The sequence below is a fragment of the Miscanthus floridulus genome, chromosome 9 (genome assembly GCF_019320115.1).
Source record: "Miscanthus floridulus cultivar M001 chromosome 9, ASM1932011v1, whole genome shotgun sequence".
Classification (NCBI taxonomy): Eukaryota; Viridiplantae; Streptophyta; class Magnoliopsida; order Poales; family Poaceae; genus Miscanthus; species Miscanthus floridulus.
In genome coordinates, this window is record NC_089588.1 from 28673902 (window position 1) to 28692394 (window position 18493).

An 18493-nucleotide genomic window follows, 5' to 3' on the forward strand; every position below is an offset into this window, starting at 1 on the left:
GCTACAATTGTGACGAACTTGGTCATCTAGCTCATCAATACACAAAGCCCAAGAAAGGCAAGTTCAAGAATAAGAACAAGGGCAAGAAAGATGACTCAAGCAATGAAGATGAAGATAAGAAGAAAAGAATAAGCCATACAAGAAAAGAGATGGCAAGAAGGACTTCCATAAGAAGAAGAAGAGTGGAAAGGTTTACATCGTCGGTGATTGGCTCACAGATATTGATTCATCTAGTGGATCATCCGATGATGAAAGTGACAACGAGAAGGTAGCCGCCATTGCTATTGACTCATCGTCTTCACCGCCACCACCACCATCATCCTCTACACACCTATGCCTTATGGCTAAGGGTGAACGCAAGGTATCACATGATGATGATAGTAGTGGTGATGATCATGCTCATAATGATAATAGTGATAGTGATAGCGATGATGAATATGAGTCACCTACTTATGATGATCTTGCTAAATTACTAAAGAAATACACTAAGATCATTATAAAGACTAGAGCTAAAAATAAAAAGCTTAAGATTAAGAATGATTCTCTTTTAGCTAAATGTGAGATAGCCAAAAAGGCTAGTGTTGAGCTTAGAGAAGCAAATGATGCTATGTCATCCAAACTCAAGGAGCTCAAATCTTCTAAAAAAGAGCTTAAAGATAAACATGTTAAACTTGAGTAGGTGCACAAAGAGCTCATCACTAGCCACAACAAGCTAAAAGATGAATACACTACTCTTAAGGTTAATCATGATACCCTTATTATTGCTCAAGAATTTTTACCCAATGAGCCACATGATGCCACTAATGATGTTGTCAAGATTGATATAGCTACATCATGTGATGATCTTATTGATGCATTGAGCAAAGATCTAGTGGCAAAGGCAAGCAAGTGGTTGAGTGCAATGACTATGATGAGTATGTCAAGCTCAAGAATGATAATGCAAAGCTCAAGAAGGATCTTGAAGAACTCTAAACCACCAAGCCTATTGTGCTAGAAACTATTGTTCATGATGATGGTTTGATCCTTGAGAATGAGAAACTCAAAGATGAGAACAAGAAGCTCAAGGAAGAAAAGAATAATGATGCACTCAAGAAAGAAACCAAGAAGCTCAAGTTGGAGAAAGAGCATCTTAAGATTGGATTAAGCAAATTCACTAGAAGCAAATATCTTCAGAGTGAGCTCCTAATGAACACCGTCATGAAGATGGATAGAAGTGGCATTGGGTACATGGCAAACAAAGAGAAGAAGACTCAAGCTCAACAACAATAATCAAAGCCAAAGCCAAAGCTAAAGAGATGCTTTGAGTGTGGACAAGAAGGCCACTTTGTTCATGAGTGCCAAACTCCACCACCACAACCCTTGCCCAAGCATGCTAGACCATTTACCTTCAATGCTCACTACATGCTTAGAAAGGATTCTAGTGGGAAAATGAAAGTGATGTTCTTAGGTCCTCCAAAAAAGAATAGGTCTAAGAAAATTTAGGTTGCTAAGTCACTTGTTGAGAAGGTGAAGGGCACTCAACAAGTTTGGGTTCCTAAAGCTTGATCTCTTGTGTGTAGGTGAACTACAAGACCGGTAGAAGTTATTGGGTTATTGATAGTGGTTGCACACAACATATGATCGGTGATCCTCGTATATTCATCTCACTAGATGAAGAAGTAGATGTGCAAGAAAGAATCACATTTGGAGATAACTCAAAGGGCAAGGTCAAAGGATTAGGTAAAGTGGCAATATCAAATGATCATTTCATCTCAAATGTATTATATGTTGCTTCATTGAGTTTTAACTTGCTATCCGTTGGACAATTGTGTGATCTTGGCTTCCAATGCTTGTTTATCGAGGAGGTTCTTGTATTCAAGAAGGATGATGATCATGTGATATTCAAAGAATTTAGATACAACAACCTATATCTAGTGGACTTCACCTTCGAAGATGCAAACTTGAAGACATGCCTATTCACCAAAACAATACTTGAGTGGCTATGGCATAGAAGACTTGCTCATGTTGGGATGAGCTCACTCAAGAAGCTTATGAAGAATGATTTGGTGAGAGGGTTGAAGGATGTGAAGTTTGAGAAGGACAAGCTTTGTAGTGCATGTCAAGCTGGCAAGCAAGTTGCAAATACCCATCCAACAAAAGCTTTTATGTCAACCGCAAGAGTGCTAGAACTCCTTTATATGGATTTATTTGGACCAACAACATACAAGAGTTTGGGAGGAAATCTATATTATCTTGTGATTGTTGATGATTATTCAAGATATACATGGGTATTCTTCCTTCATGACAAATTCAAAGTTGCATCTTGCTTCAAGAAGTTTGCCAAGAGAGCACAAAATGAATTTGAAGTGAAGCTCAAGAAGATAAGAAGTGATAATGGGAAAGAGTTTGACAACACAAACATAGAAACTTATTGTGATGAAGTTGGAATCAAACATGAAGTCTCCGCAACATATACTCCTCAACAAAATGGTGTAGTTGAGAGGAAGAACTGGACATTGATCACTCTTGCAAGAACAATGCTTGATGAGTACAACACCCCCGAAGCTCTATGGGCGGAAGCAATCAACACCGCATGCTATGCATCCAACCACCTATTCATTCAAAAGTTTCTTGGCAAGACACCTTATGAGTTGCTCAATGAGAAGAAGTCGGACGTCTCCTTCTTTAGGGTGTTTGGTTGCAAATGCTACATCTACAAGAAGCGACAATACCTAGGGAAGTTTCAAAGACGTTGTGATATTGGTTTTCTTGTTGGTTACTCATCAAAGTCCAAAGCATATAGAGTATTTAATCATGCCACCGGCTTGGTTGAAGAAACATATGATGTGGAATTTGATGAATCTAACGGCTTCCAAGGAGCACATGAGAATCTTGATGATGTAGGTAATGAACCATTGAGGGAGGCTATGAAGAACATTTCGGTTGGAGACATCAAGCCTAAAGATGATGATGATGATGTACACGTGATTGATCCACCATCTTCATCAAGTGTGCCACAAGATGATGAAAAAGATGGGAGAGTAGAAAATGAAGATATTCATATCTCATGAACAAATGGTGGTACAAGCATAAGATGTTGATGCTCCACAACCTCCCCCTCAAGTGGTTAATAGAAGAAATACACCCCTACTTTAAGATCATCCATAAGATCTCATCATAGGGAGTCTATCAAAGGGTGTAATGACTCGATCTCAAAAACTTGCTTCATTTATTGCTTATCACTCTTTTGTCTCTTGCTTTGAGCCTACTAAGGTAGAAGAAGCTCTTCAACATCCGGATTGGATAAATGCCATGCATGAAGAGTTGAACAACTTCACCCGCAATAAAGTTTGGATTCTTAAAGAGTGGCCAAAAGGTGCAAGAGTCATTGGAATAAAGTGGGTGTTCCGAAACAAGCAAGATGATCAAGGTGTTGTTGTGAGGAACAAGGCAAGACTAGTTGCAAAGGGGTTCTCTCATGTTGAAGGTTTGGATTTTGGAGAGACCTTTGCACCGGTTGCAAGATTAGAAGCCATCCGTATCTTCCTTGCATATGCATCACATCATGAAATAAAACTTTATCAAATGGAGGTGAAAAGTGTATTTTAAATGGCTTTATTAATGAACTAGTCTATGTTGATCAACCTCCCGGGTTTGAAGACCCTAGATATCCTAATCATGTTTATAGGTTGTCCAAGGCACTATATGGGCTTAAGCAAGCCTCAAGAGCTTGGTATGAGCGCCTTCAGGACTTCCTCATTGAGAAGGGCTTCATCATTGGGAATGTCGACACCACACTATTCACCAAGAAGCTTGATGGTCATATCTTCATTTGTCAAGTGTATGTTGATGATATTATCTTTGGATCATCAAATGAAGATTCATGCAAAGAATTTGATGAGTTGATGTCAAAGGAGTTCGAGATGTCAATGATTGGAGAGCTTATATTCTTTCTTGGTTTTCAAGTCAAGCAAATGAGAGAAGGGATTTTCATCTCTTAAGAGAAATATACTAATGATCTTCTCAAGAGATTCAAGATGGATGAATGTAAGCCAATCAAGACTCCAATGCCAACCAATGGACATCTCGACCTAGATGAGGGAGGTAACCCCTATTGATTAAACTCTCTACCGCTCTATGATTGGTAGCTTGTTATATTTGACCGCATCTAGGCCCAATATCATGTTTAGTGTGTGTATGTGTGCTAGGTTTCAAGCTAATCCTAAGGAAACTTATTTAATTGCCGTAAAAAGAATCCTTAGGTATCTTAAGCACACACCAAACATTGGCCTTTGGTATCCCAAAGGAGTTAGATTTAAATTAATTGGCTATTCCGATTCGGATTATGCCGGATGCAAAGTTGATAGAAAAAGCACATCCGGAGGGTGCCATTTGCTTGGTAGATCATTTATGTCTTAGTCCTTCAAGAAACAAAATAGTGTGGCCTTGTCCACCGTCGAAGCGGAATACATTATCATGGGTGCTTCTTGTGCATAAATACTTTACATGAAACAAACTTTGCTAGACTATGGTGTAGTTCTAGAGAAAGTGCCTCTTTTGTGCGACAATGAAAGTGCGGTAAAACTTGCAAATAATCCGGTTCAACACTCTCGCACCAAGCATATAGATATCCGCCATCACTTTCTTAGAGACCATGTTGCTAAAAATGATATATCACTAGAAGGTGTAAGGACCGGGGATTAATTGGCGGATATCTTCACTAAACCGCTAGATGAGGCAACATTTTGTAGATTACGGAATGAACTCAATGTGCTTGATTTTAGCAACTTCACTAAAAATTGAGCTTGTGTTGTCCCTTGCATTGCATTGTAATATACAACATGTTTAATGCTTTATAATGCATATAGGGTTTGTCTAACATGGTTAAGATAACCGCCGAAAAGTGTGTGAAGAAGTTTAACCTTGGATCAAACTTGACAAGCAACTAGATTTACTTTCAAATATTGCATTGCATATGCATGATTGTTGTTTGTCGTTTGTTTTCAAATTGTCCTCTTATTGCCTAATTTCTTAAAAAGAATTATAGCCTAAGGCAAAATATTTTGAAAAACTTGAGGGTTTGAGAGAGGTCACTCACATTAGTCCCAATTAGTGTTTATTTGGATCTTATTGGAGTTGGGACTTGATTGGGAACAAACAGCGCGAAGGAATTTGAAGATTTGCTGAAGAAGGAGTGACCAGACGCTGCACCGGACTCTGGTGTCCTGCGTCCGGTCAGTTCACAGGAGGTGAACCTGCTGCCGAAGGAGTGACCGGACGCTGAAACAATGTTTTTCCAACATCCGATCAGAAGGAGCTTCAGCGTCTGATCGATGATGAAGACGTCAAGGCTAGGTGATCGGACTCTGGCTGCGTCTGGTCAGTGTCCACCGGACGCGTCCGGTCATGATTCCAGAGGATTTGGACCTCTTTGGAATCGACCGGACGTTGCCACCCAGCGTCCGGTCGCTACCACTGGAGCGTCCGGTCAGTAAAAAACTTGCGGCATCAGATTTCTTTTCTCCATTTCCTTATCTGACTCGTGGGGGGCACCTTATAACCAAATCCTCGCCGCCGACCCTACCCTAATCCACCTAGCTCGCATCCACCGACGCTTTTCACGTTGCCGCGACAGCTGTGTCCTAGGTCGCTGGATCCACGCGCCGCCGCCGCTAGCATGCACACTGCCGCCGCTTGCACGCGCGTTGTCACCGCTCGCGCACGCACCGCTGCAATCCACGCGCACGTCGCCGCTTGCACGTGCGCCGCCGTCGCTCACGCGCGCACCACTGCAATCCGTGCACACGCCGCCGCTTGCCCTCACGCCGTCGTCGCCTCCCTGTTGCCCGCGCAACGCCATAGCTCACCCGCGCGTCGCCTGTCCCACACTGGAGCACCACCGCGCCAGGTGCAGCTCCTCCTTGCCCGTGCCCTGCCAAGCACCACCGCACCGGCGACCCACTGTAGAGCCACCACCATCGACGAGCTTCCAGCGTTGAAGTGCCCTAGCACCCATTGCAATCTAGGGCCATCGATTCACCGTATCGGATCGCCGATCCACTACTGCCAACCTTAGCCTCATGATTCGGTGGTTCCCCACGCGTTGTGTCTTATCTCATCGGATCGCCGGTTCGTTAGGTAGCAAGTCCCACGACTCAATTTCGTATCTAAATTGCTTGCTTCTTAGGATTTCACATCTATTAGATACATTGTATTTATTTTATATCCTATCTATTCCATCGTGCAGCGAGTCAGTGTCGTTGAGATCGTGTGGCAGTTGTCAGTTAACTCGGGGCCTAGCTCGCGAGTAAGGATCGAGGCCAAGCCTCAAAAGTGTCAGCGACAGTTGATGTTCGACAGAGGCAGTTGTTTCTTTGTCAACGGCAGTTGATTCTCTTCAGATTCATCAGATGGCTCGCACGAAGAATGTCGGTGGTGGTCCAGGAGATGAGGATCCGAGGCATCCACCTCGCTTGCCTGTAGATCCTAAAGGCAAGGCGACGAAGAAGGTTGCATCAAAGAAGCGCAAGTACCCTGATGTAGAGATAGCCAGAGCAGCTGCAGTCGCTGAGGCCGCAGAGCGTGCCGAGAGAGGAGGTGCACGTAGTGGAGTTGTTATTGCAGATCATCTATCACCAGAAACGCAGGGCAGACTTGAGCGTATTGAGCATCTTCATGGTGGTCCACCTGGGACTGTCATGATGGCAGGATGGCGTCTTGCCATTGAGGAGCCTCAGCCTCAGGGGGAGTCACAACAGGAGCCACAACAACAGCCTCCACCAGCAGAGCCGACAGAGCAGACTCAGGAGGGCTAGCAGGCCGAGAAGACTGAGCAGGCACCTCAGCCATAGCTTCGTCGCTCTAGTCGTACCTGTGCCCCAGTCACACCGAGGGCTGACACACAGCGGAGGGGTTCTCGTCCACCGCCCAGACCACAGGGTCCTCCTCCAGTGACCCATCTTAACTTGAGGGCCGCCACGGCCAAACAGGTTTAGCAGCTGAGATTTGTTGAGTTTGAGGTATGGTTTCCACCGAGGAGGGATGAGAAAGCTTCAGAGGGCTTCTACACTCCACTGTAGGAGGATTTCTACAATGCCTATCTCAACAGTGGGGCTATTTTCAGATCTCAGAGGGTGTGCTACATTGACTCTATAGTTGCAGCAGCTGGAGAGCACATTCGCCCCTACCACACATATCTGTCGGGGCTATCAGGTTTGATTGGATGGACCGAACTATATGTTCCATCTTGGGTTCGGTAGTTCTATGCTTCCCGCTGGATTGATCCGCAGCATAGATATATTCACTTTGCATTCGGAGGAAGAGACTACCGCCCGACAAGCCAGAGGGTCAGGGAGATACTAAGACTTCAGGAGCAGCCAGTCAGACTTCACGAGGTGTGCTATGGCCAGATAGCACCCCCCAGACGCCCTCATGGTGGTAATGTGCCCCCTACTGACTTGGTTCGCCACTGCTTCACCGAGCCTTTCGGCGAAGGATCACGCAAGAACCCCAGTGACCTAAATCCCACTACTCGCATACTTGAGGCTGTTATGAGGAGGACACTGCTTCCTAGGATGGGATACAGAGAGGGCTTGGCACATATACAGTTGTGGCTGATCAACTCTCTGATGCAGTAGACAGTCTTTGATATTTGGGATCTGATTCTATCAGAGATGGAGGACACTATAGCTGAGGGCTTTAGAGGACACAGGCAGCTACCTTATGCTCACTAGATCACATGGCTTATCCATAGGGCAGACACAGTGAGGCCACCAGAGATGCTTGCTGAGTACAGTGGTGCCACCACAGAGTTTCCTGCCTATAACATGACACAGATGATCAGGCACAGTACACCTACAGCACCCAGTCAGCCGCATCGACGTCCTGAGGTGCTAGAGTCTGCAGCCCAGCAGGATGATATTATCAGGGGCATAGCATCTATTGAGGAGGAGGAGCTTGCTCAGCAGGAGGGTGTAGTCGTGAGCGACCCAGTGATAGTTCTGATGATGACTACCAGCCCGTTCCTCGGATGCCTCCACAACGACATGATCATGAGGCCGGCAGTTCCAGCTCAGCGCCACCTGCCCCACAGACAGACCCCGCTCTCCTTGCTATACTTGAGCGGATGAGGCAGGACCAGGCACGCCAGGCTCAGGAGACAGCTGCTACGTTTGCACAGTTCCAGACTCAGCAGGATGAGTTCCAGCAGCAGCAATAGGTGATCCAGCAGCAGCAGCTAGCTATTCAGCAGCAGACTCAGGCTCTACAGCAGCAGCAGCAGGCCATGCATCAGCAACAGATACTCATGCAGCAGCAGCTCCTTGGATTTATGCATCATGTAGTGACAACCATTGGAGCTCCACCGACACAACCTTCGCCCCAGCTTGGTCAGGTAGCCACTACTTCGATGACTCCAGCGTTATAGCCCAGTGGGCTTTAGAGTTAGGGACAACCACCAGTGTCGTTTGCTTCTCCTACAGAGCAGGTGTCCTAGTACTTTGCTTCGCCAGCACTAGCCCTGCAGTTCACACCTTTTCAAACGGGCTTCACACCGGCTGGGACGTCTTCGCTGCTTGTGCCAGAGACCACCGTGTCTAGGAGCCTTGGTGCTTCATTCAGTGAGTTGACAGGGATGCCCACTCCTCCATATCTACATGTCCCAGGTCCTTCTACTGTTGTACCTATTATCGGGACTACAAAGATGCTCCCTTCCTCAGTCGCCTCTTTAGAGCCTACTATAGTCATACCAGCTCCGTCTATAGCAGCTTCAGTTCCTGATCCGACCCAGATTGCTTCAACCTCACTTCCAGCTTCAGAGGGTCAGACAGCCCAGAGCTCAGGATCAGACGATGATGGCACCTAGTTCCACCTTGCTCCTTGTACCTCAGCGCCCGGCTCATCCGCTGCAGCCCCGCCGACCGACCCATAGGTTTTGGTGTTTGACGCCAAAGGGGGAGAGGATTCAAGTATGATAGTCTTAGGGGGAGCGACTATTTAGGGGGAGCTTAGTTATTATATTAGCTTATATATTACATTTGGAGTTTTTATGTGTGATACACTATTATGCTTTCATCGTGTGTTTTCTTTCATGCATTGAACCATATATATGTGATAGTGATATCTACGTGATCATGATATATGACATGTGTGCTCTCTACTTTGAATTATTTATATGTCATATCACTTGTGCAATGCTCATTTGCCTTTGCTTCTGCGTTTTACTCCGATGCAAACGAGCTTTATTACTTGTACTCATGCTTAATTCATATCTTTTGAGTACATCATGTTGGCTTGGTTCATATAAGCTCGCCTAACCTTTTGTTCTTATTGACAAAAGCTTATATGATCCAAGCATGTTAAAAACCTCAACTCTTTCACATACTCGAGGTGGTATTGTCATTAATCACCAAAAAGGGAGAGATTGAAAGCATCTAGCCCCTAGTAGGGTTTCGGTGATTAATGACAATACAAGATTACTATGACTAACGTATGTTTTGCAGAGGCAATTAAGTTAGGTCATGGTAATGGAGATCGATTGGGCAATCAAGGTGGTCATGCCCCTACGATGGAAATCGTTTCGGTTTTCAAAGGACGGACGACAAGGTTAAGGATGGACTAGTTCTAAGTGTCGATTGGAGTTAGAGAGACACTTAGAGTAGTTTAGGACTTTGTTTTTTCCTTTGGCCGTACTATTAAGGGGGGTATGAATGAGTAGCTTGACCTAGGTGAGTCTAGTGAGTTAGGTGTGGTGCACACTTGTTAAAACTAGCACTAGGTAGCTCCACAACAGCCCTATGATCCAATGAAGCAAACTTCATTCATATATGATCGAGAGTTGGAAGTGAATGGAGGGTCAAATACTGACCGGACGCTGGCTCAGGGTTCAGTCAGTTCATTTGACCAAGGTGATTGCATCTGGTTTGACCGGACGCTGAGAGGTCAAGTGACCGGACGCTGAGAGGCAGCGTCCGGTCGACTCCAGTAAGGTTCCAGAGAGGGAAATCATGACCGGATGTGTCCGGTCAGTGCTGACTGGATACTGTCAGCGTCCAGTCACACTGCAAACACTGGAGTTCGGGGTATACTGACCGGAGCGTCCGGTCAACATGACCGGAGCGTCCGGTCACCCCGCAGAGGCACATAACGGTTTGTTTTTCAGCCGGTGTTATAAATACCACCTCCACTCGTGTGTGGGAGTACTTTTGCTCATTCCAACAGCTGAGAAACACCTTAGAGAGTGCCAAGAAGAGCAAGGTCCTAGTGAGGTGATTGAGATTTGAGAATCCCAAAGAGAGCCCTCATTAGTGAAGATCAAGAGTAGCAAAGTGTGCATTCATCTTCTCATTAGGCTTGTCGAGGTCAAGTGAAAGTTCGTGCTTATTACTCTTGGTGATCGCCATCACCTAGACGGCTTGGTGGTGATTGAGAGTTCGGTGATCACCGAGCGGAGCTTGTGGGTGACCCAACTCATGTTGTGAGCAGTTGTGGGTGATTCACCGTGACAGAGTGTTGAAGAATCAACTCGTAGAGAGCACTTGATCCTTGCGCGGATCAAGGGGGAGCTACACCCTTGCGTGGGTGCTCCAACGAGGACTAGTGGGGAGTGGCGACTCTCCGATACCTCGGCAAAACATCGTCGCGTTCCTTCCTCTCTATTTACTTTGAGCATTTACTTTGTGCAATTCAATTCATGTCTTTACATTCTTAGAATTGCCATGCTAGAGTAGGATTGGAACTTAGGTTGCAAGTCTTTTGTGCGGTAGAACAATTAGAAACACTTTTTAGGCACAAGGGGTTAATTGGGCTAACAATATGACTTAATTATTGCAAAGAAATTTAGAATTAGTCCAATTCATCCTTCTCTTGGGCATCTTGATCCTTTCAATTGCCATTCATTTAATTGTTGGTCGTTTTTTGGGATTTTTTTTAAATAGTCAGGTGCTAGTGTAGTGCATAACAGATGTCAAGTTCATAGTCATCAGTGTAGAGAAAATAGGGATATACTACTTCCCAACCATTTCTTATGATGTGTCAATGTTATCTTGCCCGATTTTTTTAGAACCAATTTGGGTTCTCAATGAGGCCGCTCTCGCCAAATTGGCTGTCCATGTAGGATATACGCAAGAAATCCATAGTGGCAAGCAAAGATGCTGTTTCTTTAGTAAGACCAGGGCATATGAGTGTATCTCAAGTCAACGATGTGTTTATATGTTTCTGTTGTGTCCCACAGGAATCTTTTGTAGCCCTTGATGATTGCTTGCGGCAGCATCTCCAGTTTGCCCCTGAATGATGAGCTAGGGTGAGGTCATTTGGAATGTGAGACATGTCGGCCAAAACTTGAAAACCAAACACAAGAATAGAGTCTCACTGTGTGTGTAGAGGGGCGGCGGGACTGTGGAAGATCATGTTTGCATGTATGGACAAGTCAGTGCAGCAAACGCTTAAGTTTAGTAGTAACTAACCCCTCTCTGGCTGTATTTCAAGTTATAAGTCATTTTGTTTTTCTGTTTTTTCGAGTACATAGTTTTCTCTATGCACATAGATATACATTATGTTTACATATATTTTGGAACAAGACTTGTAATTTGTAACCAAGAGACTACGTACTAATACAAAAAGGGCCGAATGATTGTGCTTAGGAATTCGGAGTCAAACAAAGTTGGGCAAATATCATCGTTGCATTGTACCGTCAGCAACGTCACAACGCAAGATGATGCATGCATTGCTTACAACACACACTTGCACACACGGGAAAGTGTAGACCAATGGGTGGTGGTGACCTGGTCACAAGACTTGATTTAGCATTGCATAAGTGAACCCCAGATTCGGATTAAATCTCCTTAGTGTTTCTTTCTCATCAATTGGGTTTCTTGGTTCAGCTTGTACTTGGCTATAGCTTCCTTTCTATTCGCCTATCTGTCATCATCGCCATTTCCAATCTAGCCAACATGGGCGATACACAAGTTTACAACTATGCTTGTGTCGCCATCGCAGACATGTGTTTAGCCAATGGGTTACAATTGCACGATCAATTTGCACCAGAAAATGACACCCTACCTAATCAGGCTATAAACCCTAATCGCAGCATGACGTAGGATTGACCCGGAAGCCATGCGTAGACTCTGCAAGTCTGCAGCATTCAACATTTCCGTGAAATATACCCATGCAGAAGTAGGTAACATTCGAGTATTCGACATCAGACCAAACGCTTCGAGTATTGTGCGCTACAGCATGAAGCTGGTGGTCGAGGTCGTCGGCGCGCTCGACCTGCCGGCGAGGCGCGGCCGCGTGACCCCGTTCGTGCAGATCGCGTTCGGCAGCCAGCGCCACGCGACCGGCGTGAGGCCCGGCGAGGCCAACCCGACGTGGAACGAGACCGTCGTGTTCGTAGTCGACGCGATCTCCGGCCGGCTCTCGGACCGTTCCATCGACGTCGGGGTCTACCACCGGCGCAGCTCCGGCCGCAAGAGCTGCCTCGGCCGCGTCCGCCTGTTCGGCGCGGCCGTCGCGCCGTCCGCCCAGGAGGCCGTGCTCCTACGCTGCCCACTCGACAAGCCCAGCTTCTTCGCCCCGGCGCGCGGCGAGGTTGCGCTCCGCCTCTACCTGGCGCCGTACGGCGCGTCGGCCACTCCAACCGCTGCCGCCGCCGCTGGCAATGCCTACTCTACCACGTATGCCACAACATTCAACGACACCGCCTCCATGGCCAGCGGCCCAGAGACAGTCGTCGGAGGCGCGAGCACGCACTCATCTCCTGCAATGGTGATCAAGAAGAAAAAGAAGAGGAAAGAAACAGTGCAAGAGCCGCCGGTGCATGTCTTCAACGCCATCCTCACGCAGTCCAGCACAGGGTCACTGATCTTCCCGCCACCGCCACCGCCGCCGCCGTCCATGCCACCGCCCACCGGAGCCCCAAAGGCCACCAAGAAGGCTGCGGCGCCTGCCACCGCCGACGACGCCAAGGCGGCGGAGTACCTCATGGTTGACAAGCTGGAGTTCCTGTACGTCAACGTAGTGCGCGGCAGGGGCCTCTCCGGCACCGACCTCACGTTCGGCATCGACCCGTACGTGGAGGTCCGGGTGGGCAACTACTCGGCGGTGACACGTCATCTCGTCAGGAACCGTGAACCCGAGTGGAACCAGGTGTTCGCCTTCTCCAAGGATCAGCTCCAGGCGGACAGCGTGGAGGTGATCGTCAAGGACAAGAACCTCATCCTGTGGGACAGCATCGTCGGCAAAGCTACCCTGAGCATCGCCGAGGTCCCAAGCTTGGCTCCTCCTAACCGCCCTCTGGCGCCTCAGTGGTACGGGCTCAAGGGCGCCAAGGTCCAGTGGACAGGCGGCGAGGTCATGGTCGCCGCGCCTGGAAGGGGTCGTGAAACATCCTCAATTTTTCCGCGAAGGGAAAATCCACATAATGAATTATAATATGATAAACCAAGAACTGATTCTATCATATTATCATATTTCAGTCGATGTCACAGTCATACATCGTAAGATTACAAGAATACAAGACATTACATCACTGGAGAACACACCTATTACAGAGTTAATCTAGCGGAAGACTATCGAGTGGAGGCTCCTCCTTCACGGGCATCATCAGAGTTGGCGTAGTGCAGCGTAGATTCCATCTCCGAACCAAACTTGAGCGTAGGCACGAGACCTTCTAATCCTTCTAACGTCAGCATCTCTGAGAAGCAGGAAAATCTGCACACCGCTAGATGTGTGCAGGCCATAGTCAGCACCAATGAGCTTTAGTGGAAAAGATAAAACAAGAGGATCTGGCGATCCTAATATGTGGCCGTGGTTTACATCCTTAGCGCATGAGAAGCAAGTAACAGTAGTAATGTAATAATAATATCCAGTTTTTAACACATTCCCAGCCACACACATCCACATCCATCCATATCCATCCACCATCCCATCCCAACCATAACCACACCACCATCACCACATCTCATCTCACACACTCAGGTCGACAGGCCGACTCCCTCTCGACACTTGTCTCAACGGCCTGCAGCCCCTGGCTCACGGCCGGAAAATACCCCAAACCCTGGAGGGAGGAAAGAAGGACTCATCTCCTATCTAGTTTAAGTGAAACCCAGGAAAGGTCCATAGCCGATAGGTCGGCATATGTATCGATCGATCAACCAAACACTCTGCAGAGGTTTTACATACCCACAAGATAGCCATCCTCGACGGTGCCCCGTCTAGGCAGATTCCGGCCGCTTGCTAGCCTAGAACGATGCCACCCTACCTCTCAGCCCTGGTACATCCCAAGTCTAGTCTGGGATAGCTGATACTGTGAGTCGTAGACAGAGCCGGGGCCCTCCGGATGTCAAGAGCCATGTCCACAAGGCCTCCTAAAGTCTCGGAAGGGTGTGGGGGAAACCGCGCGCCCCGTACTTGCTTGCACACGTTCGCCTAGCAGTAGTGGCATTGTTCTACCAAGTAGTCCGACCGTCCCGCACCATATAGGGCGAGTGGGATGTAAAGGATTCCCGGTGAGTCTGAGTACTAGTAAGTCCGTAGGGATTGACCAAGCCAGAATGTCTCCATCAGGGTTTCCATTTTACGTGCCACCACAGCACCTCTACCTCGGGCTCCACCTCTCCGAGGTTCACACCCAAGGACACCTCCAATTACCATTTACCCGCCACAGGTATTCCACATCCAAGTGCCCAGGTAGCACCACATGGCAAGACTCGCCCTATGCTCGTCGTTATTCCAACTCGGTCGACACAACCTGTTGACACCATTTTTTGCACGTGTCAAAATGATCAGAGTGGGCTAATCGGCAGGAGGAAAGTTACTGTATACGCTGACAGCCGATGAAAATCAGCTTGTAAAGATGGTTGCCGATGAATGGTGGTGATCGATGGAAAGGTTGATTTAGACTCGGGCGTTGCCGATAAGGTTGGAGATGTTATTGTCGATGCCGATGAAGGAAGGCTTGAAAACTACTGCCGATGAAACAGGAGGTATGCCGATGGAAAGGAGGTCGGTGAGAATTCCATCGTAATTGAGGCGGGACAGGGAAATAGATAGGAGTTGATTTCCTTTTCTATATTTGTTAGAGTATGATTCATGTAAGAGTCACGTGTTTCCTTAGATATGGACTTGGTGTCCTAGTCGTATTTGGTTATGTCTCTTTAGATCAGGGTATAAATATAGATTGAGGGGCAATGTAATATATATCAATCAATATCAAAACCAATTTTTACTCCTATTTGCATCTACTTACTTTTCGGCGACTTCAGTCAATTTGCATATTTTTCCCTTTTTACGAGTTCTCATTGATTCGGCGAGTTGCATCGCTTCAGTGCGACCTTCGGCGATTCTCGAGTTCCGCGTGAGTACCTCTTGGCCGTGACTTCCGGGCGTATCGCTGTTGTCAGGACCAAAGTGCTCGTATCTTCATCCTTGTCGATTAACAGGTCAAATCGACTGGCACGCTTTGGATATCGATTCGGGTATTAGCCCTTTGTGTTTGCAGATCCACTTTTGCATCAACACATCTTTTGGCACGCCTGGTGGGACCAATCAATCCGATCAATATGTTCAATCCCGAGATCGATTCAGGGAACATTATCGCGGTATCAGAAGAAGATCTTAAGGAAGAGCAGAGGCAGGCTATGGAAAAGGCTATAGAAGAATACAGGCAGCTTTGTCTGAGATCGTTTAGCCTGAACAAGAGTGGACAAGTCATCCAGAAGCAAGATTTGCCGTTGCCTCGGTAGGTTACCTTTGACTCCAATCCTGGTAAACTTCAAGAGATGGTTAATTCTGCAGTAAATCATGCTTTGATTAATCATTCCAATGTGCTGTCCAATACTGTTCATAATGCTGTGGTTCGAACTCTCAAAGAAGGACAAGCGTCACCGCATTACGTTGGGCCTGCCTATCACCAACCAGAGCCGGCATCTGTCAATACTCCATCGGCTCCCTCGGCCATTGTGGGTACAGAAGTTACTTCTCCTCCAGTATCGGCAGGCTTACCTAATATTCAATCTACACCGATACGATCAGATCCGGTACTACCAGGAGGACGAGTTCAGCTTAATACAGATCTATCGGCATCAGCTATGTCAGGCCCTGTGTCTCAGAATAGCCAGATTCCTGCTAATTGGTGGGGATATGGTATGCCTCCGGAGTCATCTGCTTTCAATCCTGGGTTACCTCAAGTGTTTGATGCAGTAGGAAAAGCTCCTATACCATCGGCTGTTTTCGCCGATGGCTCAAGTGCCTCAATATGCCACAGCAACTACTGTGCAACCAACTCCAGGAGGTTTCCAGATGCCTTTGGTTCAAACACCCAATTCAAGTCCATCGGCAAGCTTACTGCCGATGCAGCAGAAAGCCCCTGCTATGAGTCAAACTGGGGTTCAGTTCATGCCTCAAGCTGGTTATAATTATCCAACAATGTCAGCAAATTACCAGCCATCGGTAAGTTTTGTACCGATGAGTTCTAATAATGGTTGGTCAGGATAGTTACCTGTTCAACATACAGTTCAGCAAAATCAGCAGGTTGCAGGGATTCAACAAGGTCATATGCAAGCTGGTTTCCAGAATCAAGCATCGGCAGCTCAGCCGATGAATCCTTTCCAGCAGGTTAATGGACCACAAGTAACGGCAAATATGCCGATTGCTGGAGATCGTGGGCCACAAAGATATGTGGAGGGATATCAGCAGGTACCTCCTGTAGAAATTCAGCCAGTTCGTCAGTAGGAGGCTGATGCTTTTTGGGCCGATAAGATAGCAGAAATTATGAAGGATCAGTTTGGGATAAAGCCCAAGGTCAATACTTATTCTTATCGGACTCCATACCCTCCTGCATATGATTTAATTCCTCTCCCAAATCGGTACAAGGTACCAGATTTCACTAAATTCTCTGGGCAAGATGATACATCAACAATGGAACACGTCAATCGCTTCATTATTCAATGTGGAGAGGCAGCTAGCAGAGATGAATTAAGAGTTCGATTATTTTCATCATCTTTGTCTGGATCGGCATTTACATGGTTCATTTCATTACCACCAAATTCTATTATTACTTGGGCTGATCTAGAAAAACAATTTCATAAGTATTTCTTTGCTGGAATCCTATGAAAAGAAGCTTACCGATTTAGTAAAATTGAGACAGCGTAATGATGAATCGGTAGAAAGCTTTGTGCAAAGGCTACGAGATGTAAAAAATAAGTGCTACAGCCTGGTGCTGGATGATCGGTAGCTTGCCGATCTAGGCTTTCCAAGGGTTATTGCCACATCTTAAAGACAGATATGCTTCTCAGGAGTTTGAAAGCCTCAGTCATCTTGTGCAAAGGATCTCTGATCAAGATACTAGGGTTTTTGAACCTAAAAAGAATTGGAGTAAAAAAGTATCATTTGTTGAAGAAGTAGGAGATTCTGATTCTGATGAAGAACCAGTTATCGGCTTAGCTGAGTGGGTTAAGAATAAAAAGCCGATATCTTGTCCCTTTGGTCAGAAAGAGCCAGAAAAGTTTACCTTTGATATCACCAAGGCCGACAAGATATTTGATCTTCTGCTTCAAGAGGGCCAAATTAAGCTGTCACCTAATCATGTGATCCCATCGGCAGAAGAGTTGAAGAAGATCTTGTACTGCAAATGGCACAATGCAACTTCACACTAGTACAAATGAGTGCAAGGTGTTCAGGCAATAGTTACAATCGGCTATTGAATCTGGGAGAATTAAGTTTGGTACTTCCAAGGCCCAGAAGCCGATGAAAATTGATCAACACCCTTTTCTAGCAAATATGTTGGAGGCCAAAGGGAAGACCAAGGTATTGACGTCAGAGGCTGCTGAGAAAAATGCATCAGTGGATCCCCAACATCGGATAACTACCGATGATGCAAAAAGTAAGGGTTTGCTGGGAGAAAGCAGTAGTTCCAAAAACCCTCCTCGACCTGGCATTGTGATTACCCATCGAAGGCAGCAGGAGGGTTGGCGTCAGCGTAAGGACCGATATCGACAACAGCAAGAAGAGAGACGTCGGGAAGAATGGTATCGGCATAAAGATCATTGGAGGTGCCCGTTTTTCATCCATTGCTGGGAAGAAGGTATTAAATTGCCAACTGTTGAAAATTGCCCTGAGTGCAATGGTTATTATGGGGTCAATCGGTCAGAAAGGAGGTTTCAACCTGGCAATCAGGGTTTATTTATCAATGAGCCGATCAGAGGCAGAGCATCAGTGCATGATCGGCTGGGGGGCAGACTTAGTGTACATGAGAGGCTTGGTAAACGCGCTGGATATTTTCCAAGGAATCAAGAGGAGCTTGAGGAGATGGCAAACGCAAGAGTTCCCGATGAAGAAATATTCTACAGGGACCCTAATATACGCCGTGTAGAATCAACTGGGACCTGTTATCAGCCGGTTTGGAAAACCAAGTTTCCTCGATGGTGCCCGGAGGGTCTGACAAAGACACAGAAAAGGAGGATGCAACGTGAGCATCAGGAGGATTTATACCGAGAGGAAAATTCCTCCAATGAGAGGT

The 18493-nt window shown here is 46.5% G+C and overlaps 1 protein-coding gene across 1 annotated transcript; it reads left to right on the forward strand.

Moving 5' to 3' along the window:
* Positions 1-12090: 12090 nt before the first annotated feature.
* Positions 12091-13407, forward strand: LOC136479550 (multiple C2 domain and transmembrane region protein 6-like). The gene has a single exon (XM_066477382.1). The coding sequence runs from the start codon at positions 12091-12093 to the stop codon at positions 13405-13407; it is 1317 nt and encodes a 438-aa protein (XP_066333479.1).
* The last annotated feature ends 5086 nt before the right edge of the window (positions 13408-18493 follow it).

Coding starts and splice junctions, on each gene's coding strand:
- LOC136479550 (XM_066477382.1), top strand. CDS start 12,091: ATGCGTAGACTCTGCAAGTCTGCAGCATTCAACATTTCCGTGAAATAT.